The sequence below is a fragment of the Schistocerca cancellata genome, chromosome 7, assembly GCF_023864275.1.
Source record: "Schistocerca cancellata isolate TAMUIC-IGC-003103 chromosome 7, iqSchCanc2.1, whole genome shotgun sequence".
In the NCBI taxonomy this organism is placed as follows: domain Eukaryota; kingdom Metazoa; phylum Arthropoda; class Insecta; order Orthoptera; family Acrididae; genus Schistocerca; species Schistocerca cancellata.
The window spans coordinates 211,487,575-211,514,114 of record NC_064632.1 but is presented as its reverse complement, the minus strand read 5'-3'; the positions used below and the strand labels follow the sequence as shown (position 1 = coordinate 211,514,114).

Sequence of the window (26,540 nt, the reverse complement as noted above, 5' to 3'; positions counted from 1 at the left end):
CCACCCCTTAAACTTATGTCACATCCGATTAACCATGGTCGACCCTGCGTAACTGTGGGACAAGGCTCCGACAAAGAAAGAAAGAAAGAAAAAAAGATACGTCTAGACACGACTGACAGGCGACACGTCCGTAAGCATCCTGTCTGATCACCTGCATCCATTCATGTCCGCTCTGAGTTCTGACGGACTTGGGCAATTCCAGCAGGACAATGCGACACCCCACACGTCCAGAATTGCTACAGCTTAGCTCCAGGAACACTCTTCTGAGTTAAACACTTCCCTAACCACCAAGCTCTCCAGACATGAACATTATTGAGAGTGAGATTTTCACTCTGCAGCGGAGTGTGCACTGATGTGAAAATTCCTGGAAGATTAAAACTGTGTGCCGGACTGAGACTCGAACTCGGGACCTTTGCCATTCGCGGGCAAGTGCTCTGCCGACTGAGCAACCCAAGCACGACTCACGCCCTGTCCTCATGGCTTTACTTCTGCCAGTAGAGCACTTGCCCGCGAAAGGCAAAGGTCCCGAGTTCGAGTCTCGGTCCGGCCGCGACAGACGGTCAATACAAAGGGCCCGGGTTCGATTCCCGGCTGGGTCGGAGATTTTCTCCGCTCAGGGACTGGGTGTTGTTCTAATCATCATCATTTCATCCCCATCGACGCGCAAGTCGCCGAAGTGGCGTCAAATCGAAAGACTTGCACCAGGCGAACGGTCTACCCGACGGGGGGCCCTCGTCACACGACCTTCATTTCTCGGTCCGGCACACAGTTTTAATCCTCCAGGAAGTTTCATGAACATTATTGAACATATCTGGGGTGCCTAGCATCGTGGTGTTCAGAAGAGATCTCCACCCCTTTGTGCTCTTACGGATTTATGGACAGCCCTGCAGGATTCATGGTGTCAATTCTCTCCAGCGCTACTTCAGACATTAGTCGAGTCCATGCCACGTCGTGCTGCGTCACTTCTACGTGTTCGGGCGGCCCTACACTGGGGAGGTGTACCAGTTTCCTTGGCTCTTCAGTGTATGTATGTGTGTGTATGTGTGTGTGTGTGTGTATACGTATGTGTTTGGACGTATTTTTATTCATTGCGCCCACCCCTCTTTTCGCAGATTTTATGTAAATGTGCGACAGGCGTGAGATGTTCCTGGCCGCTGGCGCAGAGAGCAGGAGTCGGCTTTCTGGCACGGGCGTTCGACTCGCGCCGGCCGCACACTGAGCTGTCATTACGAGCGGCGCCCCGACCGGGCAGCGACACTCGAGCGCGCCGCAGAGCCGCTAAAAAGCTGCAGCGGCGATTAAGCCGGCTGCCGCCCCAGCGGCGGGCGGACCCGGCGGTGTGAATGGGGCCGGCTCAAAAGGCCGCGTGAATGGCGGGGCCTGTCTGTCCGCTGCAGGTGCTGAGTGCCGGCTCGGCTGACAAATGAGATTACAGAAAGCGTCGCTCTCCCTGCAGACAGTGGCGCGTACGGCTCCGCTTCCCAAGGTGTTTGCGCGCCGTCGACAGGCCGGGTCGTGAGCGAGAGAGGGGTTGTTCGAGGCCACGTCTGTTCGACCGTGCTGATCCAATTGTAGACTGGCGTCTCAGACGCTCTCCAACAAAAGCGAGTTCCCGTCCGCGAACCTTTCTGCGGAAAGTATTGGGTCCGATCCGAATATCTCGTCTCCGGAGCTGTTTATCTTGACATATTTGTGCGGCACTGATTCTGTCTTCAGACCAGAGGTACCTGGGGCACATTGGAAGAAGACGAAGTATTTCTGGGCCACGTATAATATATTTAACACTAACAATAACAAAAAGGGACGGTCGGAGGTTTATAGTCAAGTAATTTACGTTTCAACATAAAGGGTGTCCGAAAAGTCTTTCCCTGATTATATAAATTGATAACTCAGGCTAGAAGTAAGATACAAATATGAAACTGGTGTCTAATTGTTTACAAACTATGGAAGTTTTTTCGCACATAAGTAAACTTCCACTTCCATTGTTGCCCAATGACAGTACATGTCGATATGACTTTGCGGTCAAAATGCTATCACGTATTGAGGACGATGACGGCTATCTCAGACAAATTGCCTTTTCCGACGAAGCGACTTTTTTTGTCAGTGGAGTAGTGAATAGCCAAGATGTGCGCATTTGGGATTCACAACCCTCAGGCGAGGTCATGGAGTGCACCAGAGGCAGTCCAAAGGTGAATGTTTGGTACGCGCTATTGCACGATCGACTTATCGGGCCATTCTTCTTCGCTGAGGCTACCATCACATCTGCAGTGTATCTGGATATGTTGCAACTGTATGCTGTTCCTCAGCTGCTTCAGTATCAATCCGATGTCTTGTTTCAGCATGACGGTGCACCGCCTCATTGGGGTTTGGACGTCCGTGCCTATCTCGATATGACCTTTCCTGGGCGATGGATTGGTCGTGATGGGCCAACGGTTTGGCCTACACGCTCTCCTGACATAGCCCCATTAGACTTCTTTTTATGGGGTTATGTCAAGGACGAGGTCTACCTAACACGTGTACTAGATCTTGAAACCCTGCGGCAACGGATAACCACAGTCGTTGAATCGATCCCTCCAGTGATGTTGGCTAATGTGAGGACGGAAATTGAATATCGCCTAGATGTGCTACGTGCTATCAAGGGTGTTCATGTGGAAGTTTACTGATGTGTGAAAAAAACTTTGATAGTTTGTAAACAATTAGACACCAGTTTCATATTTGTATCTTACTTCTAGCCTGAGTTATCAATTTATGTAATTAGGGAAAGACTTTTCGGACACCCTGTAGGATGAACCAGCAAACCGGTTGCACGTAAACAGTAAGTACGTTGACCTACTTTTTGACACCTACTAGGGGTGTGTTGATCAGAATAAACGTTGGTAAATCGTAAAATTACATTGCTGAAAAACAGTGCTCCTGACAAAAGTGAAATATAACGTTCCAGCGTTTGCCACGTGTGCTCAGCTGGGAACAATATCAGACTGATGTTGTTCCCAGCTGGACATACGTGTAAAGGCTAGAACGTTATATTTCACTTGTGACAGGAGCATAGCTGCTCCAAATTCTGACTATTGCTTTTTAGCAATGTCATTCTACGATTTAGCAACATTTATTCTGATGAAGACACCGCTAGTAAGTGTCGAAACCTAGGTCAGTGTACCTACCGTTTATGTGCAACCGGTTGGCTGTTTAATTGCATGCTGAAATTAGTGTACAGTTGCTGAATAACAGCCTTGTTCAAAAGTGTAATTTACGATTCTTTATTCTAAACAAGCAAGATGCAATTAATTTGACATTTTATGCATGAAGGGGTTAGATTGATTTAACCCTAAGCCACAGGAAGCAAAATTTTACAGGAGAGCAAAATAAAGATTTGGAAAAATCTATAAATCAATAGGTTTTTAATGATTTAAAATATTCTTATATTACTGCGCCATCTGTTGAAACATCAACAGACCATTTCACCAGAAAATTTACCTAGCTGTATTCAGTCAGCACATAGTGAAGTTTCATTTTTCAAGAGGCTCAGGCCTGGTTCATTCTGTCCTCCTCATATGAAATTTTATTAATAATTTACGTATAAATAACTGCAAACCAAAGATTTAATGAGACTTTAAATTCGAGATGTATCAATATCAGGTGTCTGTTGTTGTCGAGGTGTTCCAAAGGTGTTCATTAGAGACTTCGTTTCTATTTTTACTATTTGTGTACTTCACTCTTGAAAAAAACTGTTCACAGACGTACTTGCTTCCAAAAATAGGTGACAGGTACAGCAAGGGACATACTGTTTGTAAAAGGGGTCGCAGAAATACAAAACATTTTTAAAATGTTCTCCAGCACATGACAGGGTGGTACACCAACCAGTAATATACGATAAGGAAACAAACAGTCATTCTTGTTTTAAGGGATGTACAGGGTGACAATTATTGAACTATATTAACGAAAACGTAAATTAGTTACAAACTACGGCGCGCAAACACTATATTCAACATGTAAACGTCACTGCAGGTTTTCGGATTATTTAATTGACTGAATAACTCTTCCCGAAATACTAAAAGAATTGGGTTCAGAAAACAAAACGACGACTATTATCCAACGGACGCCTACTGATATAGCCTCCAAATAGAGTTTGAGGAACAGAGGACAGATCCTTTTGATATCAACTCAGGAGTCCGGTAAGAGGGTGAATTCTCTCCACTGATTTTCAGCTGTGTACATGAGAAAGTGTTGAAAAGGAATGAGGGACAGAAGGTGAGATAATGGAATCAGGCTTGGGTAGAGAGGCATGAATGAGAGTTGACTGCAGGCCTTCACCAATGACCAGACAATTTTTTTCTGATTCGCTAGGCACAGCTGCAAAACAAATCGCTGAGCTGAAGACAAAAGCAACGCAAACGGGACTCCAGATCTTCTCTGAGAAATTTTGAAATTAAAATTGAAACAGTCTTGATCGCAATAGCACATTTATTAAAAATGGCAACCGGTTTCGATCTTGAGGCCATATGCAGCAAGATGGCAGATTTGAGATATATATATATATATATATATTGCCGTCGATTTTATTCCACTGAATTTAACACAAATCTAGTCTATCTTAAACAGTCGGATTGGAAGGACTGTCTCTTAGGAAGGTGTGAAGCGAATTTTTAATTGCTTTTACAAATAGATGTCTTTTGTGTTTATTTTTGGTGGGTTTGGATGTTAAAGTATTTAGTCTGCTACAGCTATTTGTGGTCACTGTATTGTAATGATACTCCCTATATGGTCAGGATTATTTGTTGCTAAGAGGTCAAGTATCTTTTCGTAGCGATTTATGCCTACTTACGACTTTAAAAATGTACTTTGTATTTTCGCCAACATATTGAGGATAGACTGAGGTCATCACCAGCTATAATTGTGTGAATAGGGTACCTATTGGATATGACACTCAACTATTCAGCAATGAGTCGGGGGGAGGGGGGGGGGGCTCAGTAAAAGGAACCAATGATTAATTTATTTGTTAAGTATAACCTCTTCCCATACTAACACACGCGAACTATCTGCTTAAACTTCCCTACAAGGTAAACTATTTCTAACAGCAACAAACACTCCACCACCAACTGTATCTCATCCATCCTTCCTGAACTTTTGCAACTTTCCAATATTTGGGTACGGGTCTTTCAAAAAGTGATAGGTTGTATGTGAATGATAGATATGGAGCTGTTGTATCAGCAAACTCTGAAAGGAACCTTGCTACGATCTGGCCCAGAAGCATTTTTAAAAATTTAGGCTGAAATGAATTCCAGTTTTAGCCATCTATAACGATTTGAGATTTGTTGCCTTCTATTAACGCTCTGGTTCTTTTCCAACACAGCTACGACAGTTTACAACAACAATATTGATTCTTCCTAAGTGTACCCTCTTCCTGTGTTTGTACTGCACCATTTGAAATTGAAGATCCTTCTGTACTTCCCCAAGATCCTCTACCCTAAGGAACCGCCCAGACTTTGGTACAGAGAGACCTGCAGGAAGTGGGGGGTAACAGTGAAGGATATCCGTGAACTCATTCCGGTCAAGAATAAATTCCAACAGCAACTTGGTTTCGTCGAACAGCCAAAATTGAAAACTGACAAAACATGGACTCGAACTTCCTGGCAGAATAAAACTGTGTGCCAGATCGAGACTCGAACTCGGGACCTTCGCCTTTCGCGGGTAAGTGCTTCACCATCTGAGCTACCCAAGCACGACTCGCGCACCGTCCTCACAGCTTTACTTCTGCCAGCACCTTGTCTCCTACCTTCCAAACTTTACAGAAACTCTCCTGCGAACGGTACCGTCGGCTTCAGATCTATCCCGAATATGAGAATCTGTTGTACTTGTTGGTGGGTGAGTCCTGTACACACCACCCTATTGCCTTTGTACCTCCATCGTGTTCTCGTACTTCCAGTACCACTTCAATATGGCCTTGCGTTGCTTGAACGACAATCTTACTTCATGCATTGCTGTACTGTCATCTGCTGGATAATGCGCACCAAGATTTGTTGAGAAAACAATGGACTACGCACCGAGAATAATTACAACGATATGTCATTGTGTTCTGAAGATATTAACAGTCAAAGAGGGTCTACTTTTTCTGGACGCCTCTGTATTAATTTCACAGCAGTTCGTAAGCATCTATTACACTGTATGAACAGTCAATCAATTATGTATCGTTGAGATATATTTTGATTCATTTCTGGCTGCATTCAGCCGGGACGAGCCGTTAGGTTCTATGATTTGAAGGGCTTATTTCAATAGTGGTACAAGTCCATTTTTGTTCATTTTGGGATACAGAGTCCTAAAGTTAAATGAGCACTGAAAAATCTGCGGTGGAGTTACCAGAAATATTCAAGCATATGGCTTCTTGCTAGAGATGAACCTTTCTTTCTGTTTCTTTGGATCATTAATTTCAGAAGCATTATAGACAGAAAAGTGGAGGTAGTGGACTTGTACCACTATTGAAATAAGCCCTTCATTTGTACGCTTATGGTTAGGCAGATATTGGTGTCCGCTCCAACATTTCGGCTGACCAGCAACCACAATACACACGCGTCTCGCGGGTGGCCTGGCTTCAGGCGTCGTCCATAAACTGCGCAGTACGCAAGGAAGCTCGACGACGCGGATAGCAAGCCAGTACACCTACAACAATAACAAAGTGGCTTGTTAATGCCGGAAACTCAGAACGCCACCTCTACCGGCGTTACGCTCACCGTAGTGTGGCGTTCAAATCGAGGAGAGGAGGCGCAGCCTCCGAGAATCCACTTAACAGTCGGGAGCTATGCCTCAGGAAGAGCACGCCTTCAAAGTCCTAATTAAAGGATTCCCTGAGACTGTGCCAACACAGGTTCTCTACGATGCACTTACATAAAGGTGATACCAGGTCGACAATATCCACCAGTGCAGCAAGCGGAACGAAAGGATGCAGAAACTGGTACCCATCCCAATTTTTGTGCTTTCACTCGCTAAAGGAAAAATCAGACGCTACTTATTTCACACTAAGGCACGCTTCTAAAACTACAGGCCAAAGGATTGGTCGCCACTACCTAATAACTACCAAAGGATGAGGCATACTGCCAAGTACAGCCATCTGTATCGTAGATGCGTCAAATATAGTGGCCCCCATGCATCGATAATGTGTAAACTACTCGCAGAAGAAAAGACACCTTGCGCTCTATGAGGCAAACAAGGACATCCAACAAACTGGACTGGTTGCCCAAAAATCTGAAAATGCTCAAATCTTGTGTGGTATCAAGTAAGGTCAATGACGTACGCAAACGACGTCCAACAACAGCACAGCATATAACTGTCAACGGCTAAGCATTTTCTGACACTACCAGCGCCAGCAAGGACCTCGCAGGCAATCGAGAGTAGCGTTTACCAATTCCGTCTCGTTGTTGTTGTTGTGGTCTTCAGTCCTGAGACTAGTTTGATGCAGCTCTCCATGCTACTCTAACCTGTGCAAGCTTCTTCATCTCCCAGTACCTACTGCAACCTACATCCTTCTGAATCTGCTTAGTGTATTCGTCTCTTGGTCTCCCTCTACGATTTTTACCCTCCACACTGCTCTCCATAGCTAAATTGGTGATCCCTTGATGCCTCAGAACATGTCCTACCAACCGATCCCTTCTTCTAGTCAAGTTGTGCCACAAACTTCTCTTCTCCCCAATCCTATTCAATACCTCCTCATTAGTTATATGATCTACCCATCTAATCTTCAGCGTTCTTCTGTAGCATCACATTTCTAAAGCTTCTACTCTCTTCTTGCCCAAACTATTTATCGTCCATGTTTCACTTCCATACATGGCTACACTCCATACAAATACTTTCAGAAACGACTTCCTGACATTTAAATCCATACTATAAGTCAACAAATTTCTCTTCTTCAGAAACGCTTTCCTTGCCATTGCCAGTCTACATTTTATATCTTATCTACTTCGAACATCATCAGTTATTTTGTCCCCAAATAGCAGAACTTCTTTACTACTTTAAGTGTCTCATTTCCTAATCTAATTTCCTCAGCATCACCCGACTTAATTCGACTGCATTCCATTATCTTCGTTTTGCTTTTGTTGATGCTCATCTTATATCCTAATTTCAAGACACTGTCCATCCCGTTCAACTGCTCTTCCAATTCCTTTCCTGTCTCTGACAGAATTACATTGTCATCGGCGAACCTCAAAGTTTTTGCTTCTTCTCCATGGATTTTAATACCTACTCCAAATTTTTCTTTTGTTTCCTTCACTGCTTGCTCAATATACCGATTGAATAACAACGGGGAGAGGCTACAACCCTGTCTCACTCCCTTCCCAACCACTGCTTTCCTATCGTGTCCCTCGACTCTTATAACTGCCATCAGGTTTCTATACAAATTGTAAATAGCCTTTCGCTCCCTGTATTTTACCCCTGCCACCTTTAGAATTTGAAAGAGAGTATTCCAGTCAACATTGTCAAAAGCTTTCTCTAAGTCTACAAATGCTAGAAACGTAGGTTTGCCTTTTCTTAATCTAGCTTCTAAGATAAGTCGTAGGGTCAGTATTGCCTCACGTGTTCCAATATTTCTACGGAATCCAAACTAATCTTCCCCAATGTCGGCTTCTACTAGTTTTTCCATTCGTCTGTAAGGAATTCGCGTTCTTATTTTGCAGCTGTGACTTATTAAACTGATAGTTCAGTAATTTTCCCATCTGGCAACACCTGCTTTCTTTGGGATTGGAATTATTATATTCTTCTTGAAGTCTGAGGGTATTTCGCTTGTCTCATATATCCTGCTCACCAGATGGTAGAGTTTTGTCAGGACTGGCTCTCCCAAGGCTGTCAGTAGTTCTAATGGAATGTTGTCTACTCCCGCGGCCTTGTTTCGACTCAGGTCTTTCAGTGCTCTGTCAAACTCTTCACCCAGTATCGTATCTCCCATTTCCTCTTCATCTACATCCTCTTCCATTTCCATAATACTGTGCTCAAGAACCTCGGCCTTGTATAGACCCTCTATATACTCCTTCCACCTTTCTGCCTTCCCTTCTTTGCGTAGAACTGGCTTTCCACCTGAGCTCTTGATATTCATACAAGTGGTTCTCTTTTCTCCAAAGGTCTCTTTAATTTTCCTGTAGGCAGTATCTATCTTACCCCTAGTGAGATAAGCCTCTACATTCTTACATTTGTCCTCTAGCCATCCCTGCTTACCCATTTTGAACTTCCTGTCGATCTCATTTTTGAGACGTTTTTATTCCTTTTTGCTTGCTTCATTTACTGCATTTTTATATTTTCTCCTTTCATCAATTGAATTCAATATTTCTTCTGTTACCCAAGGATTTCTACTAGCCATCGTCTTTTTACCTACTTGATCCTCTGCTGCCTTCACTAGTTCATCCCTCAAAGCTACCCATTCTTCTACTGTATTTCTTTCCCCCATTCGTGAAAATTGTTCTTATGCTCTCCCTGAAACTCTGTACAACCTCTGGTTTTGTCAGTTTATCCAGGTTCCATCTCCTTAAATTCCCACCTTTTTGCAGTTTCTTCAGTTTTGATCTACAGTTCATAACCAATAGATTGTGGTCAGAGTCCACATCAGCCCCTGGAAATGTTTTACAATTTAAAACCTGGTTCCTAAATCTCTGTATCTCCAGGCTTCTACCATGTAAACAATCATATGTTATGATTCTTGAACCAAGTGTTAGCTATGATTAAGTTGTGTGCAAAATTCTACCAGGCGACTTCCTCTTTCATTTCTTACCCCCACTCCATATTCACCTGCTACGTTTCCTTCTCTCCCTTTTCTTACTACCGAATTCCAGTCACCCATGACTATTAAATTTTCGTCTCCCTTCACTATCTGAATAATTTCTTTTATTTCATCATACATTTCTTCAATTTCTTCGTCATCTGCAGAGCTAGTCGGCATATAAACATGTACTACTGTTGTAGGCATGGGCTTCGTGTCTATCTTGGCCACAATAATGCGTTCACTATGCTGTTTGTAGTAGCTTACCCGCACTCCTGTTTTTTATTCATTATTAAACGTACTCCTGCATTACCCCTATTTGATTTTGTATTTATAAACCTGTATTCGCCTGACCAAAAGTCTTGTTCCTCCAGCCACCGAACTTCACTAATTCCCATTATATCTAACTTTAACCTATCCATTTCCATTTTTAAATTTTCTAACCTACCTGTTCGATTAAGGGATCTGACATTCCACGCTCCGATCCGTAGAACGCCAGTTTTCGTTCTCCTGATAACGCCGTCCTTCTGAGTAGTCCCCTCCCGGAGATCCGAATGGGGGACTATTTTGCCTCCGGAATATTTTACCCAAGAGGACGCCATCATCATTTAACCATACAGTAAAGCTGCATGCCCTCGGGAAAAATTACGGCCGTAGTTTCCCCTTGCTTTCAGCCGTTCGCAGTACCAGCAGAGCAGGCTGTTTTGGTTAGTGTTTCAAGGCCAGATCAGACAATCACCAGACTGTTGCCCCTGCAACTACTGAAAAGGCTGCTGTCTCTCTTCACGAACCACACGTTTGTCTGGCCTCTAAACAGATACCCTTCCGTTCTGGTTGCACCTACGGTACAGCTATCTGTATCGCTGAGGCACGCAAGCCTCCCCACCAACGGCAAGGTCCATGGTTCATGGGGGGGGGGGGGGGGCGGAATTCCGTCTCAAGAACGGCAAAAGCCGTAAAAGACGCAGTCCCACCGTCGACGCCTCACTCAGCGTGGCAATGAAACAGATAATGTCGCTCGTAGCGAGATTCTTCAAACTGGACACCACTTCATGAATCAAACACACGTCCACCAAAATAAAACAAGCAACAGCAGCCATGAGCAAACTAATGACAGTGATGGAGGGAATCGTGGCAACTCGCGATTGATTGCCCATCTACTTACTAGATATAACCGTAGTAATTTTGAACGACAACGGTATAAAATGGAAAGAAGTCGAAGTGGAGCAATTTATCAGTGTGCACACTGGAGAAGCTCTGCTTATAAGCGAAACACAACTCTGTGGTATCGATGGGAATGAAATCTTCCGACTGCGTAATATCATATTCTTCCAGACTGACAGGCACAACAGGGCAGAGGGGGCTGGGGGTGGGGGAGGAGGAGGGGGGGGGGGTGAAAATCGGTGCGACCATGTTCTGATGCCGTTCACTCACGCACCACCAAGAACACCAGCCACTGCTATCATGTCGCCACACGAAACGACCTACTCCAGCAAGACGTGGAAGCACCTCGCTTACGAATTCGATTTTCGTTGATAAGCACTTTAATGCCAAATATCATCACTAACACTCGCGCAGCAGTAAAAGAAATGGAGCCCGCATCTCGTGGTCGTGCGGTAGCGTTCTCGGTTCCCACGCCCGGGTTCCCGGGTTCGATTCCCGGCGGGGTCATGGATTTTCTCTGCCTCGTGATGGCTGGGTGTTGTGTTTTGTCCTTAGGTTAGTTAGGTTTAAGTAGTTCTAAGTTCTAGGGGACTTATGACCACAGCAGTTGAGTCCCATAGTGCTCAGAGCCATTTGAACCATTTGAAAAGAAATGGGCGGTAACTCCTGGTCGTTGCACAAGACCTCGCCCTGGAAATACAGGGCACGCGGGGCCCCACCTACGTGCTATTCAACAGTCAACATCGTCCGGATAGCCTTGACATTGACGTTACCAAAAATGTGTCGGCGAAAACTGAACTTACGAAAAACAACGATTTCATCTCTGACCACTTTCCAGAGCTAGGAGTCCTGCACAGAATCACTACCCACTAATGATCGGACCAAGAAGGCAATGGACTGGGACCAGTATAGGCGGATCCTAACGGAAACTATTCGCCCCACATTAAACCTGAGACTGACAGAGGACGTAGTCACAGCAATCGACTAAATCACTACGACGATCCAAACAGCGATTCGTCACGCCACTACGAACGCTGTAGCTGCTACACCGTCACCGGACGAATTTTCGCCGTTGCTACTGGACTTACATCATCAGAAGATCTGATACCAGTGAAGGTTCAGATGTACTGAAATCGACTATATAAGAAAGAAATACTCAAGCTCCAGCGAGAACTCTGGTCCGGAGTGGAAACATGGAATATAGAGGGATATGACGGAGGAGTTCCATCTCCAGCAGAAACAGGAGTGGCAGCTGACGAAAGCACTGGGAATGTCTCCTCAACCGAAAAGAATGCTAGCCATCACCCAGGGACTGGTCTACGACCCCGTCCTAGTGGCGGAGGCCTTCGCTGAGACATATGAAGCACAAAATACTTTCTCAAACCACGACCTCTAGGCTTACGAACGACGCGAGGAACAACAAACACTGCACTGCTTTGACGAGTTCCGGAGACAACCGATAAACAGCTTACCACTACTCACGACTCCCACGGAAATCGACATCATTCGTAACAGGAATGGCACCTAGGCTCCAGGCACAGGCTGCATAACAACATCTGAAACAACTTCCGCGAAAACCATTGGTTCTTCTGACAAAAATATTTAACAAGTGTTTGTCGTTCAGCTTCTTCCTAGCGCCATGGAAGGTGGCCAGTACTGTGCCCTTCCCAAGCCAGGAAAGGACCTCAGGCATGCTACCAACTATAGGCCGATCAGCCTGCCCATTAGAATGAGTAAAATCCTCGAAAGAATAGTGCTCCAACGCACCCAGCAGCCTCTTGAAACTGACGGAGCTGTTAGGCCCGAACAATATGGCTTTCAAAAGAAGTAGTAAAACTCAGTGCCTTTGTTGATAAGAAGAACGATGTAATGTTCCTCCGGACATGCGAGAATGACCGAAGGAAGAGGCACAGCGGTGATTGCAGTCGTTATGAAATACAGGAAATGTATTCGCAGTAGCGAATACGAACAACCGTCAGCCACATAAAGGTATGACGACAATGAAAATCTATGCCGGACCTGGTCTCGAATCCGGATTTCCTGCTTCACGCGAGCGATCACCTTCACTGCTTTGACTGTCCGCTAACGGTTCAGGGCCAGAGCTAAACTCCCATATGCCGTAGTTTATGCATCACAAACTGTAATCGTACACACATTGTTTAATTCCCATGCAGGTGAGGACATTTTAAATACAAGTCACTGCCTGGTATCGGCGGATAAATACGATATTGCAGTGCCTGTGTAGTTAAGAAGAACGAAGCAGTGTTCGTTCGGACATGTATATGACATTATTTATAACAGGTACCAGGTCGGCTGAAACGGTAAATGAGGCTTCCACTGTAAAAGAAATTTTTCATCAGAACAGTGACTACACCAAAATGATGCTTTCACTGAAGAAACTGTATTTGAACTGGGAATTGTTGTAACATTCACTGCATTCACCAGATTTCTCGCTTTGTGACTGATACATTTTCACATAATAAGGAAATGAATGGAGAAACTTATGAAGGTGTCCCTTCGACAATGAGGTTATTAAAGGTGAGCTCGGACTGTGGACTGTTAAGGAAAGAAATCGACCGTGCCCGTTTAAAGGAACTGAACCTTAACACGTCTTAACCGATTTAGGGAGTTCAATGAAGCGCTTGTGACGACCATAAACAGATTCATACCTGTGGCACAGAAATCATTCATTGGAAAAACGTTACGTAAATGCACTGGCCTCGAAGGGGTCTACGTCTGAAAATCTGTTCAGTGCAGTTACAAAACTGCTGTCATATTCTGCACTCCCATCTTTTGTTTATTAGACGTTTGTGCGGTAAAGTATCGAATGTCGTCCGGAAGTCAAGACACAGAGTACTAACTTCGGCAATGGCTTGCACTACCTGCTCATTCTCGTGACGAACATAGCGGCCGGTTAGATTCTTTAATAACTGCTCCAACGCTTCCGAACCCTTATGCTAGTAATCACCTCGGATGACAAGGAAATGAGAAGCTACTGGATGCTACTTGCTGAAAGCTTGGCGCAGTGGCCAATTGAGGACCACCAGGAGGGCGTAACTCGGTTGTCGGCTATTAAGGCGCAATTAGGGGCTGCGGCCACTGGCTCTGCCCCTTTGGTGCGCTCCTGCCCGCAAGTAGTTTCGGCCGTGCGGTCACCGGCGCTGTTCGCCAAGTAGTCTGTTGCCTCCCGCTCAGTCAGCTTAGCCACCTCCTAGGAAGCCACTGCCACAGCGTAGTTTGTCAGTGGGAAATCTTGAGTTGATACGTTTTATCTCAGTGAACAATCTTTTGACTACCCAGTGCAGCCTTGTACTTTTCCCCTCACCTGCGCAAATTTCTTCGATTTTGCATACCTGTAATCTTCGTGACTTTTGTGACATACTACAGTTGTTTTTTCGCAGTGTTCATCCGTTAATGGTACGAATATTGTCCTGCTTCCAGATATGTGAAATTAATACGATATTAATTAAGATTATTTAACGAATATTTTGCACGGAGTTTTTTTTAATATGGTACACAGGGTGTCAGTAACTGTTATTAGTAATTAAAATGACTACACTGGTTCGCAAAACTTAAAGACGAAAGTAACTATCCGGCCTAGCTCTTCTAGGCGCTTCAGTCTGGAACCACGCGACTGCTACGGTCACAGGTTCGAATCCTGCCTTGGGCATGGATGTGTGTGGTGTCCTTAGGTTAGTTAGGTTTAAGTAGTTCTAAGTTCTAGGGGACTGATGACCTCAGATGTTAAGTCCCATAGTGCTCAGAGCCATTAGAACCATTTGAACCAACTTGTAAACGACCATTCATCAAGAGCATCGGTGAGGTCTGTCGGAGCTGGTCCTAGCTTGGTGAGGAACTGGCTGTACTGCTGCCTTATAAAGCCGGCGGAGGCCGGCGGAGGCCGGCGGAGTACTCCAACTTTCCCTATATCTGTGAGGTGACCTCTGCAGAAAAAGGTTCTCATTAGTCTCTGGCAAGTTCTGTTTTATTTGAAGAATTGTTTTCCTCTTGGTTGCGCCTGCAAGTGCTTGTGTATGTTGTATGGTACACAGGAGTGTCTTGAGTGTAGTCTGCCTGGCAGGGGCCGTCTGTGGCAGACGTAACAGTGCTGATAAGGAATTCTTTTGATAGAGCGTTCCATTCCTCCACCAGAGCTGGTGACAACTATTGAGTGGTCACTGGTACGTGTGGATGCACCAGATTAAGCCCCCGCAAAGCATCCCAAACGTGCTCCATGGAATTCAAGTCTGGGAAACTGGCTGGCCAGTCCAATCACCGAATATCCTCTTCGTGCCAAGAGCACCTCTACCTACCCAGTTCAATGTGCTCGCACATTCTCATACATAAATATGAAGCCAGGGATGAATGCATACGTGGATAACGTACATGGGGAAGAGATATAATGTGCCAAAGTTGACTGTCAAATGTACTTTCCGCTATTCGTATTTCAGTTATTGAACGAAACCGTTGGTTCTGCCCAATGCCTCGCCTGCAGCATTATTTATTTTTCCTGGCCTATGTTGAGGAAAGATTTGGAGATCGGTACACCCATGCAACATTATGCCTCTCTACACCATACACCTCAGAGACAATCATCTTCGAGAATGTTCCCGGCTGCATTACTTGCTCCCACCTATCGCTATATGTTCGTACGTAATGCACCCAGGAATGCTGTCGCACATGATTGTTTGGTCGCACAGGTGTTATGGTGTGGGGCGGTATAATATTTTATGGGTATAGTGAGCTTTAATTTTTTAACACAGTGCACACTAGCCAGTGTGGTTGTCACACTGAACTCTATCCCCATGTGCGACTTTTCAAGGGTGTATTCGGCGCTGACTTGGTTTTTATAAATATTAATGCGACCGTAGTGAACTGCAGAGGTTGATGAGCGCTTGGAACAAGAGTATATTCAGCGAATGGACTGGCCTTCCAGTTCTTCTGACTTAAATCCCATCACTTGTGGGAGTGCGACAGTCAACTAGAGTAAGTGTGTACATATTTTGCAAATCATACGCTATTGGATCAGTTCAGTTCTTTAAAAATTCAGGGCGTATTTTATTTTAAATACTCTCCATAATCGAAGAGGTACATATTAGTAAGGTTGTCCGCTGCTTTTTCCGTTGTTCTTCGCTCTTTAAGTCTCATGACCAATGAAAATAATATAGGAAAATTTTTAGATAATTAAAATAATTGAGTGGAGATCATATTTTGCACCGCAATCTAAAATACTTTGTGTTTTCGTGTATCTTCGGCGTTGACTTTGATAAACCTGTGATATCCAATGCATTAGCAGTTTTAATATCTTTCGCTTCAGAACACACTATTGGAACACCACTGTTTTCTATAGTTACGTTTCAATGTAGTGTGCTGGGTCTCGTGTCCATACGTCGATTATTAGAAACAACTTTAGAAGGTGCAATTGTGAAATGGAAATGCGGCTTCCGAGTGCGATGGGATGTTAATCAAACGTCCCACGCCGATGTACGGATAGACTGTTCTTTATCCGTATGTGTATTTTGCTTTGTTCTGGAAAGAGAAATAGTTGCATTCAACACCTGATTTATTGTAGATAACCGACATTTTACAATATTCATGTATGATTTTTTTCTGTGAATGGTTTATATGCTAAACAAATCATATGCTCATTCCTGGCACAAAACCTGGAAATTTATGTTGACATTGAACTAACAGCGTATGTTTTGTGATTTTTTTTGCTGCTAACGTGGGTTCCGCATGGAAAATTTCCATTTCAGAAAGAACTTTTCCTTACGCTGTTCTGTCAAGCAGTCGAGAAATATCCCATCAACGTAATCAGCTTATAAAGAGGCCAAACCTGTTCGTTCCATGTTAGGGGCGGTGAAAGAAAAAACGAAAGACTTACCGTTTGGAGTGAGGCAGCAGCCCCGCTTAGCGTTCGTCATTAATGAGGCACTGTAGACAGACAGATGTTAGTTAAAGGCCTTTACGAACAGAGTTCGTTAAAGCGCAAAACAAACAAAAAATACGGTGAAACTGTATCGTATGGGTGAAAACACTTCAAAGAAACTGGTGTAGGCGGTAGAATACAAACATTTGTCAGAGTACTGGATAATTAAAACATATAAACTCATATTTGGCTATAAACATTTTTTCTAAAAGGTTATTTTTTCTGAAGGGAATAATTTTATAGTTTGTCCTGATATCTTTGGACTGTATTCTTTAAATATCCTGCCTAATAACTAATTTCCTTTCAGTAGGTTCTCCTGTTTTTCTGTGAAAAGTATCGAATTTTCAGCGTTAGGAGAAAGATTAAATACTACGTCCGTCTATCAGAGGACCTGCTTTAACTGGATGTTGCATTCCCAAGGTCCTGTGTCGACGTAGGCAAGGTTAATTAATAATTTTAATATTAGACGAATGTCGACCAAATGTAATGACTAAGTTTTCCTATTAACATCATGAATCTGATAATGTTGACTGGAAGATTCATTCAAAAATAGTTTTCAGCCGGTTATTCCAATTTTTTCATATAATTTCTATGAGCAGCCAGCAGGCCGATGTCGTAAAACTTTCCGTTATTCATATTTCAATTATAGAACAAAACCATTGGTTCTGCCCACTGCCTCGCCTTCAGCATTTCTTATATGTTATACAATTGTTACAAGCTGAATTGTTGTAGCATATTATCACAGTTAGAAATTTATTATTTATATTATATATGCGTATCTCATTTACGTTTCTAAAAGCTTAACCCGCAGGACAGGACAGATAGTATAAATTGTGGAAAGGGGCCAAAATAAGGGGCTGTCAGTTACACTCGAACATACAACTTTATTATTTGATCAAACATTACAAGAGCCCACAAAAATTTTTTTTTAAACACACAGCTTTAATCTTTGGTACTTAATTAACGCTGAAAGCCACTTTAATTTAAAAACGGCTGAAGGCCAATAACTTAAAACGCAAGCATAATCAGAAATTTAAGAGGCAAGCCTTATCTCAAAACAGTTCTTTAATTAGGCTGAAGTAAACAAGTTAAATTCAAATCGGCTGAAGGCCTAACACTTAAAAATCCATAACATTAATTTTTTTAATACCAAAGGACTTACATGAAACAGTACTTTAATTTAGGCTGAAGGCCTTAAGAGCAAACAACTCCAACTCCAAATCGGCTGAAGGCCCAAGACTTAAAATTCAACAACATTAAAATCTGTAAATAATAGATTTCAGCTATCAATCGTCCTTTCGAAATTCTATTGGCAGATCTAGATTTCAGCTATAAAACTAGCCATTCCCATTTAGTATTCAATGAACTGTGGATGAAGCCCAACCAACAGGCATTACATGCATTGATCAAAAATGATACTGCATTGAGAATGGCTAGTTTTCTAGCTGAACTCTACATCTGCCAATAAAATTTCAAAAGGACGACTGACTGCTGAAATCTATTATTTACAAGTCGATTTAACAGTCGCTGCGTGCAACAGTCTTCGGAATGGAAGGCAACCTGATGAACATTAAAATTTTTAAAATGCCAAAGGCCTTACGTGACACAGTTCTCTGAACTAGGCTGAAGGCCTTAAGAGCACAACAATTCAAACTGAAGACCGGCTGAAGGTCCAAGACTTAAAAATTCGACATTAAAATTTTTAAAATGGCAAAGGGCTTACGTGAAACAGTACTTTAAACTAGACTGAAGGCCTTAAGAGCAAAACACCTCTGATTTAAAACAGAAGCCATACAAGTACGAACAACAAGAACAAATTAAAAAAAAAGTAGGGCAGTACACCCAAGGGCGCTCAGATGTTCGAGGATCGGCTGGAATTCAAACATTAACGCTCGCTTAGATGACATAGGCAGTCAGCCCAGCCATTTTCAATCCGTTGGGAACCCAATCGACAGACAGTCAACAGACCAATGATCAAGATCAGTTCTGCTCAACCCTTGCACCAAAACTCAAACGATGCTAGCAGCGGAGACTGGAACACCAACCAGAACGGCTCACAGACAACCCATAAGCGGTGGACGACCCAAATTCACGTCGTCTAATCAGACGATCGACCAAACGGCCAAGCAAGGTCGTTACCACTCAAACGTGTGTGTCGGCAATCTTCGGGCGAGTGATGACTATCCTGTCCTTCCTTGCTAGTCCAATTCAGAGCCAGTACGCCGACAACCTTTAAATAACTCAGCATTAAGAAACCAATTTTAATCGCGTTTTTTTTATTTATTTAGTGCCGACCGGTTTCAGCCCATCGCAGGGGCCATCTTCAGGGCGAACATACCACTGGTCGACTGCTGATGGCGTCACGTCTACCAAAGTGTGGCAGGGAACTGCCCATCGCAACCCCTGAGATTTAGTCGTAAGATCTCCAGTGGATAGCCTGTCAAAAACTAAACACAGATCAAGCATGAAAACGGGAATAAGGTGTACTGAACTGTGAAACAAGAAGCAAAATAAAAACCGTGAACGGTCCAAGCTCAAGACGTGCAACATCCAGCGAACTGGTCGAGCCAAGGCGTCGTGGTTCTGTGGGCACTGTATTGGATTGTAAATCGGAGATGCACTTTCTAATCGCCCTCGTAATCTTTTTTTTTTCACGAAATTATGAACTATTCGTCTGGTCACTGACGTGTCTTTTCTCTTTCCGTAATTTTGACAATTGTCACACTATACATTAGTTGTAAGTTATGTGGTAAGGATATACAAGGTGTTACAAAAAGGTACGGCCAAACTTTCAGGAAACATTCCTCACACACAACGAAAAAAAATATGTTATGTGGACATGTGTCCGGAAACGCTTACTTTACATGTTAGAGCTTATTTTAGTACTTATCTTTAAATCACATTAATCATGGAATGGAAACACACAGCAACAGAACGTACCAGTGTGACTTCAAACACTTTGTTACAGGAAATGTTGAAAATGTCCTCCGTTAGCGAGAATACATGCATCCACCCTCCGTCGCATGGAATCCCTGATGCGCTGATGCAGCCCTGGAGAATGGCGTATTGTATCACAGCCGTCCACAATACGAGCACGAAGAATCTCTACATTTGGTACCGGGGTTGCGTAGACAAGAGCTTTCAAATGGCTCCCCTAAATGAAAGTCAAGAGGGTTGAGGTCAGGAGAGCGTGGAGGCCATGGAATTTGTCCGCCTCTACCAATACATCGGTCACTGAATCTGTTGCTGAGAAGCGTACGAGCACTCGACTGATATGTGCGGGAGCTCCATCGTGCATGAACCACATGTTGTGTAGTACTTGTAAAGGCACATGTTCTAGCAGCACAGGTAGAGTATCCCGTATGAAATCGTGATAACGTGCTCCATTGAGCGTAGGTGGAAGAACATGGGGCCCAATCAAGACATCACCAACAATGCCTGCCCAAACGTTCACAGAAAATCTGTGTTGATGACGTGATTGCACAATTGCGTGCGGATTCTCGTCAGCCCACACATGTTGCTTGTGAAAATTTACAATTTGATCACGTTGGAATGAAGCCTCATCCGTAAAGAGAACATTTGCACTGAAATGAGGATTGACACATTGTTGGATGAACCATTCGCAGAAGTGTACCCGTGGAGATCAATCAACTACTGATAGTGGCTGCGCACGCTGTACATGGTACGGAAACAACTGGTTCTCCCGTAGCACTCTCCATACAGTGACGTGGTCAACGTTACCTTGTACAGCAGCAACTTCTCTGACGTTGACATTAGGGTTATCGTCAACTGCACGAAGAATTGTCTCGTCCATGGCAGGTGTCCTTGTCATTCTAGGTCTTCCCCAGTCGCGAGTCATAGGCTGGAATTTTCCGTGCTCCCTAAGACGCCGATCAATTGCTTCGAACGTCTTCCTGTCGGGACACCTTCGTTCTGGAAATCTGTCTCGATACAAACGTACCGCCCCACGGCCATTGCCCCGTGCTAATCCATACATCAAATGGGCATCTGCCAACCCCGCATTTGTAAACATTGCACTGACTGCAAAACCACGTTCGTGATTAACACTAACCTGTTGATGCTACGTACTGATGTGCTTGATGCTAGTACTGTAGAGCAATGAGTCGCATGTCGACAGAAGCACTGAAGTCAATATTACCTTCCTTCAATTGGGCCAACTGGCGGTGAATCGAGGAAGTACAGTACATACTGGCTAAACTAAAATGAGCTCTAACATGAAAATTAAGCGTTTCCTGACACATGACCACATAACATCTTTTCTTTATTTGTGTGTGAGGAATGTTTCCTGAAAGTTTGGCCGTACCTTTTTGTAACACCTTGTATTACCGTTGCAATAGATGTGATGAATAGCATGAGCAGGAGAGATGCCACGTAGACATTTCACAGAAATGGAAACAACGAGTAAACGAGTGTAAACAAAGTTACAAGAAAGGAACTCGTGAGTCAAAAGTGCGGAAACGGAACACAAGAACCATAACGTGTGGTGCTTGTATAGGACAGATATGAGGTACGTAAATCTGGAGGCTGGTGACCTTGAATCCCGGGATCTCAGGGTCGAGCATCGGTGAAAAACAAAAGATCTCAGATACAAGCGTACTAGTGGTTCGGACCCCACTGTATGCAGTAGGTCTGACGCAAGATAACCGAGCAGTGGTATGTGTCTAAACAAACATCGAAACAAAACGAAAAAAACACACGACGGGCTAGGACGGGTCGGTGGGATGAGTTTAACAAGAGTGGTTGTGCTAAAATTATAGAAGGTATAATTATAATAGCAAAAAGGAGAATCCTGCACCTGCTTACGTACGTCGTTGGCTGTTTTAGGCAGAAAAATAGTGAATGTTCAAAGATGTTTGGAAACGTAGTATAATTTGTGTAACTAGCTTAGTGCTCTATTTGAAGGCGTTTTGCTGGACGGAAGACACGCAACGGGGAGAAGACATGGAGGTACAGTGCCTGCTTTGAGCGTCTCTGCTTTTGGGCTAATTTCCTGTAGCTAAGGAAATTTCCGCTGCGTTTAGCGAGACAGCGCGCAGAGTGCAGGGACAATGCTTAGGAGCCAGTGCTCAAATACCAAATGCTAACTCGGGTCAAGCAGAAAGGTCAAGAAACTAGTGGAACACTCACTGAATCCTGGGTTGGGGAGACTACCTATTACTGTAAATCCTTGACTCTTTTAAAAGCACGCGGCAGGAAAACCAGCCGTTTTTCACATCGATTTAGAATCTTCAAGGCACATTATTCTTCTTTTCTGATATATACATCGTGCAACAAGATGCAAGTTCGTGTAAGGCTGTAACCAGAGCACATTATTTCTTCCCTACGAATTTAAGACATGCGTGCCTATGGTCATTTTATTTAAGTCCTGCCGCAAAGGGTCAGGGAAAGGGCAGAAAGTAAATCTGCAGTGACTATCATTTGACGTTGGTGAAGATAACCACAGTTTATCGCAGGTCCATTTAGCAAAGAACCGTTCACATTTATATACAAGAAAGGTAGCAGACGTCATCTGTAAAACTACCATCCTGCACCGCGGACCTCTACCTTTTACAAATGCTATTTAAAAAAAGCATACTACTATTTGTATCTTGGTAACAAACAGTCACAAGAAAGACATGCTGAATAGTATCCGCCTCGTAGCTAAACATTTGCTTGTTACGTTTATTTACCTTGTTTTAGGAAAAAAAACTTATTTGAGGTGGTCAAGAAAAATGGGACACCTTCTGTATTATAACTTCTGTTTGACATGTAAAACCTTTGACTGAAGAGCGGATTTATCTACTGCCAGCCCACCCTCTAGTGAGGTACTGAAATAACAATAAAGAGAAAAGAAAAACAGCCCCTGTAGTAAATAGTTTTTACTCCTGATGATGATGGTGGAAGTGACAACCGTGGAAGGCTCAAGTTCTTTTTTTTTCAGAATGACGTTGCTCGTAAACCGAGAAAATTTTGTCTGTTATTTAACTTGTTACAATTCGGTGGTTTAGCCTGTATGGAAGGTCGTGTAATAGGGTTACGAGAAGCTGGTTGTTCTTTCTGCGACACTGTAGAAAGACTTGTCAGGAACGTAGCCCCTTTAGATGATTGCTGGCAGCTGTGGTCAAGTGAAGATACGGAGGCGATAAGACCGGGCTCTGGACCGCCACATGTCTCTTTTGAAAGGGAAGACTAACGTTCGCCATATGATTGTGGCGCATGGTACTGCATCTGCAGCAGAATTCTGAGTAGCGCTTGGCACCCAAGTGACACAATGAACTGTTAAAAATCGGTTACTTCAAGAACAGTTGCGAGCCAGTCGCCCTGCAGCGATGTCAAGAGATAGCTCGTTCGAGGGCAGGGTTATGTTTCCTTACGAAATCTGGTTCTACCTCCGTGCCAGTGATGGCCGTGCAACTGGTACCGCGCGCCGCGGAGTTTGAATCCCCGCCAGACGTCATGGACGTTGAAGACCCATAGAGGTCTCTCTGTACCATCGCGTCGTAAGCTGTGGCGGCGCGCGCGTCCTGGCCCGCATTTAGAGTGAGGGCGCCACAGTGAAACACGTGGTTGCAGCGGCCAATAGCGGCGTCCCCGATTGAGTACTTACGCGCCTGCCTGTCGCTCAGCCTGCCAGTCTAACCGTGCTTACGTCTCAGGACATATCACCCCGCATTAGACAGCGTATTGACTTTCGTGTTTTCTTTACGAGTGGGCGTGGTTGTCTTGTTTGGTTTTCGTAACTCTGTTGTCCGTTCTTGTTGTGTCTTAAGGTCCTTCTTTGGTCGTGTCCGTCCTCTCCCGTTGTGTTCGCGGGCCGCTCCGCGGGTCCCGCCACGTTTCCGTCGCTACAACCCCACGACTGTTCCGGTCGCCGTTACAACAGTTCATTGGTCAGAAGGAGGCCAATAAAGGGCCTGCAACCATCCTGTCTACGTGCTAGACACAATCGACCTACACAGTGAGTTATGGCCCGGGGTACCACTTTGTATGACATCAGGAGCACTGTTATAGTTTTCCCAAGTGACTGCGAGTTTGTACGTCAATATGTTGATTCGACCTGTTGTTCTGCCAACCGTGAACAGCATTCCGGAGAGTGTTTTCCAACAGGACAACGCTCACCCACATGCCGCTATTTGCCGACATACTGTTTCCTTAGCCTGCTCGATTACCAGAACTGTCTCTAATCGAGCACGTATTGGACGTCATCGGGCGATAACTCCAGCGTCATCCACAACCAGCATTAACCGTTCCTGTACTGACCGACCAAGTGCAACAAGCATGGAACTCCATCCTACAGACTGACATCCGGCACCTATACAATACAATGTATGCACATTTGCATGCTTGCATTCATATTTGTGGCGGTTACACCAGTTATTAATGTGCCAGCATTTCACATTTTCAATGGCTTATCTCCCGCTTACATTAACCCGTGATCGTGTAATGTTAATCACTTAAAAATGTTACCTAGACAAGTGTATTCCGAAAGTTTCATTCCTCTACATTAATTATCTTTTGGTGTTGCGATTTCTTTTCCGTCACTGTATTTTCAGTGTTATTCAGTGCATTTCATAGCTAGCTAGACGGTATGATCAGCTACTGCAGCGGTGTGGGCCCCGTGCTGGATGTTGCAGGATGGCCCACTGCCGACTGATGTACGTGTGCTCGGCGCTGCTCGCCGCCGCCGCCGCCGCCGCCGCGGTGGCCGACGCCGCCATGGACCCGGCGTCGACGCTGGAGTGTCACCGCCGCCTGTACACGTACAAGGTCACCAAGACGGACGCCGACGGGCGCGCCTGCTGGGACGTCATCAACGTCATGTCGTGCTGGGGGCGCTGCGACTCCAACGAGGTCTGCACTGCCCTCACTCAAAACAGATACTGCCCAAAACGTTTGGAAGTCGCAGCTCAGAATGCAACAGTGCTTCTTAGAGAAAAGTCATTTAATTCCTAGGTGCGCCTATTTAACAGGCACATTTATTGGACTATGGGTAGCGTCTTTGATTAGTAATCAAAACACACTCGGTGCAGGGTCGGAAGACACGGAATAATACTTCACCCCTAATTCAGCATACCGTCTTGTCAAAGAGGGCGGGGAGAAGATAAAGGTTCAGGGCACTCTCTTGCCCTTGGGATGGGAAACTGCCCCTTAACGTGGAAGAATCAGGAATGATAAACGTATGAGGACCCAAAAGACAACGGAACTGCATTAATGACACAAAATGTGTATCCACAGCACATGTGGCCTCTAATTGAAAAATTGGCAAAAGATTCCGAAACAGAACCCCATTCTGGTCTTTGGGATGGGACTGCCAAGGGGGAAGTGATCTGAGAAAATGATGGAATAACCAACTAAAGGATAACGTTCTACGAATCTGGCCGTGGAATGTCACAAGTTTGAAGGTGGTAGGTAAGCTATAAAGTCTGAAAAGGGAAAGGCAAAGACCCGATGTAAATATAAGGCGGAGAGTGCGGGGGCGGGGGGGGGGGGGAGGGGGCGGGTCAGTGAAAGGAAATGGAGAGAGACTAGGATATCTCGTCACATGAATGCAGGGTAATATCAACAGCAGCAGAAAATAGTATAACGGGCGTAGGATAAGTTATGAATAGGAAGGTAGGCAGAGAGTGAGTTAATGTGAACATTTCAGTGATAGGGTGGTCCTCATCAGAATGGCAGCAAACCAACTCCGACAATGATATTTAAGGTAGACATGTCGACGCCGGAAGCCGAAAATGAAATCTAGAGAAAGTATATGATGATATTGAACGGGTAATTCAGTATCTAAAGGGAGATGAAAATGTAATAGTCATGGGGGATTGGAATGCGGTTGTAGGGGAAGGACTCAAAGCATGCGCTTCGGGAGAGTGTGAGTTAGGTACCAGGAATGAGAGAGAAGAAACATTAATTGTTTTCGCAAATAAATTTCAGCCAGTAATAGTGAATACTATGTTCAAGAATCAGAAGAGGAGGAGATATGCTTGGAATAGGCTAGGACGTAAGGGCAGATTTCAGTTAATTACATCAGGCTCAGGCAGAGATTCCGAAATCAGGTATTGGATTTTAAGGCGTACCCAAATACAGATAGAGACTGAGAGCACAATGAAGAGGAATGTGAAGTTCAAGAGAATACTCAGGAAGAATCAGTGCGGAAAGAAGTGGGATACGGAAGTGCTAAGGAATGAAGAGGGATGGGCATTTCTAAAAAGGGCAATCACAGGAAGTGGAAAGAAAATCGTCGGCACAAAGAGGGTACCTTGTAAGAAGCCATGGGTAACAGAAGAAATACTTGAGTTGATCGATGAAAGAAGGAAATTCTGGAATACGGAAATACAAATCACTTAGATTTCAAATGAATGGAAAGTAAGGAAAGGTAAGGTGAAATGGCCCCATGAAAAGTGTGAAGAAATCGAAAAGGAAATGATTGTCGGAAGGACTGACTCAGCATATAGAAAAGCCAAAAGAACCTTAGCTGAAACTAAAAGCAAGGACGGTAACACCAAGAGTGCAGTGGGAATACCACTGTTAAATACAGAGGAAAGAGCGGATAAGTGGAAAGATTACATTGAAGGCCTCTGTGTGCGGAAGGGCTTGTCTGATGCCGTGATGAAGAACAAACAGGAGTCGATACAGAAGAGACAGGGGATCTAGTATTAGAATCATAATTTAAAAGAGCTCTGTAAGAGTTAAAATCAAATAAAGCAGAAGGGAAAGATA

The 26,540-nt window shown here is 44.2% G+C and overlaps 1 protein-coding gene across 1 annotated transcript in view; it reads left to right on the top strand.

Annotated features, from left to right (window-relative positions):
- Nucleotides 1-26,540, top strand: part of LOC126092177 (thyrostimulin beta-5 subunit) — a 133,031-nt gene that overhangs the window by 22,781 nt on the left and 83,710 nt on the right. The window contains exon 2 of the mRNA XM_049907652.1: nt 24,461-24,677. Within this exon, the coding sequence (XP_049763609.1) occupies nt 24,462-24,677 (216 nt within the window). The 5' untranslated portion in view covers nt 24,461. The remainder of the gene's footprint in view (nt 1-24,460; nt 24,678-26,540) is intronic.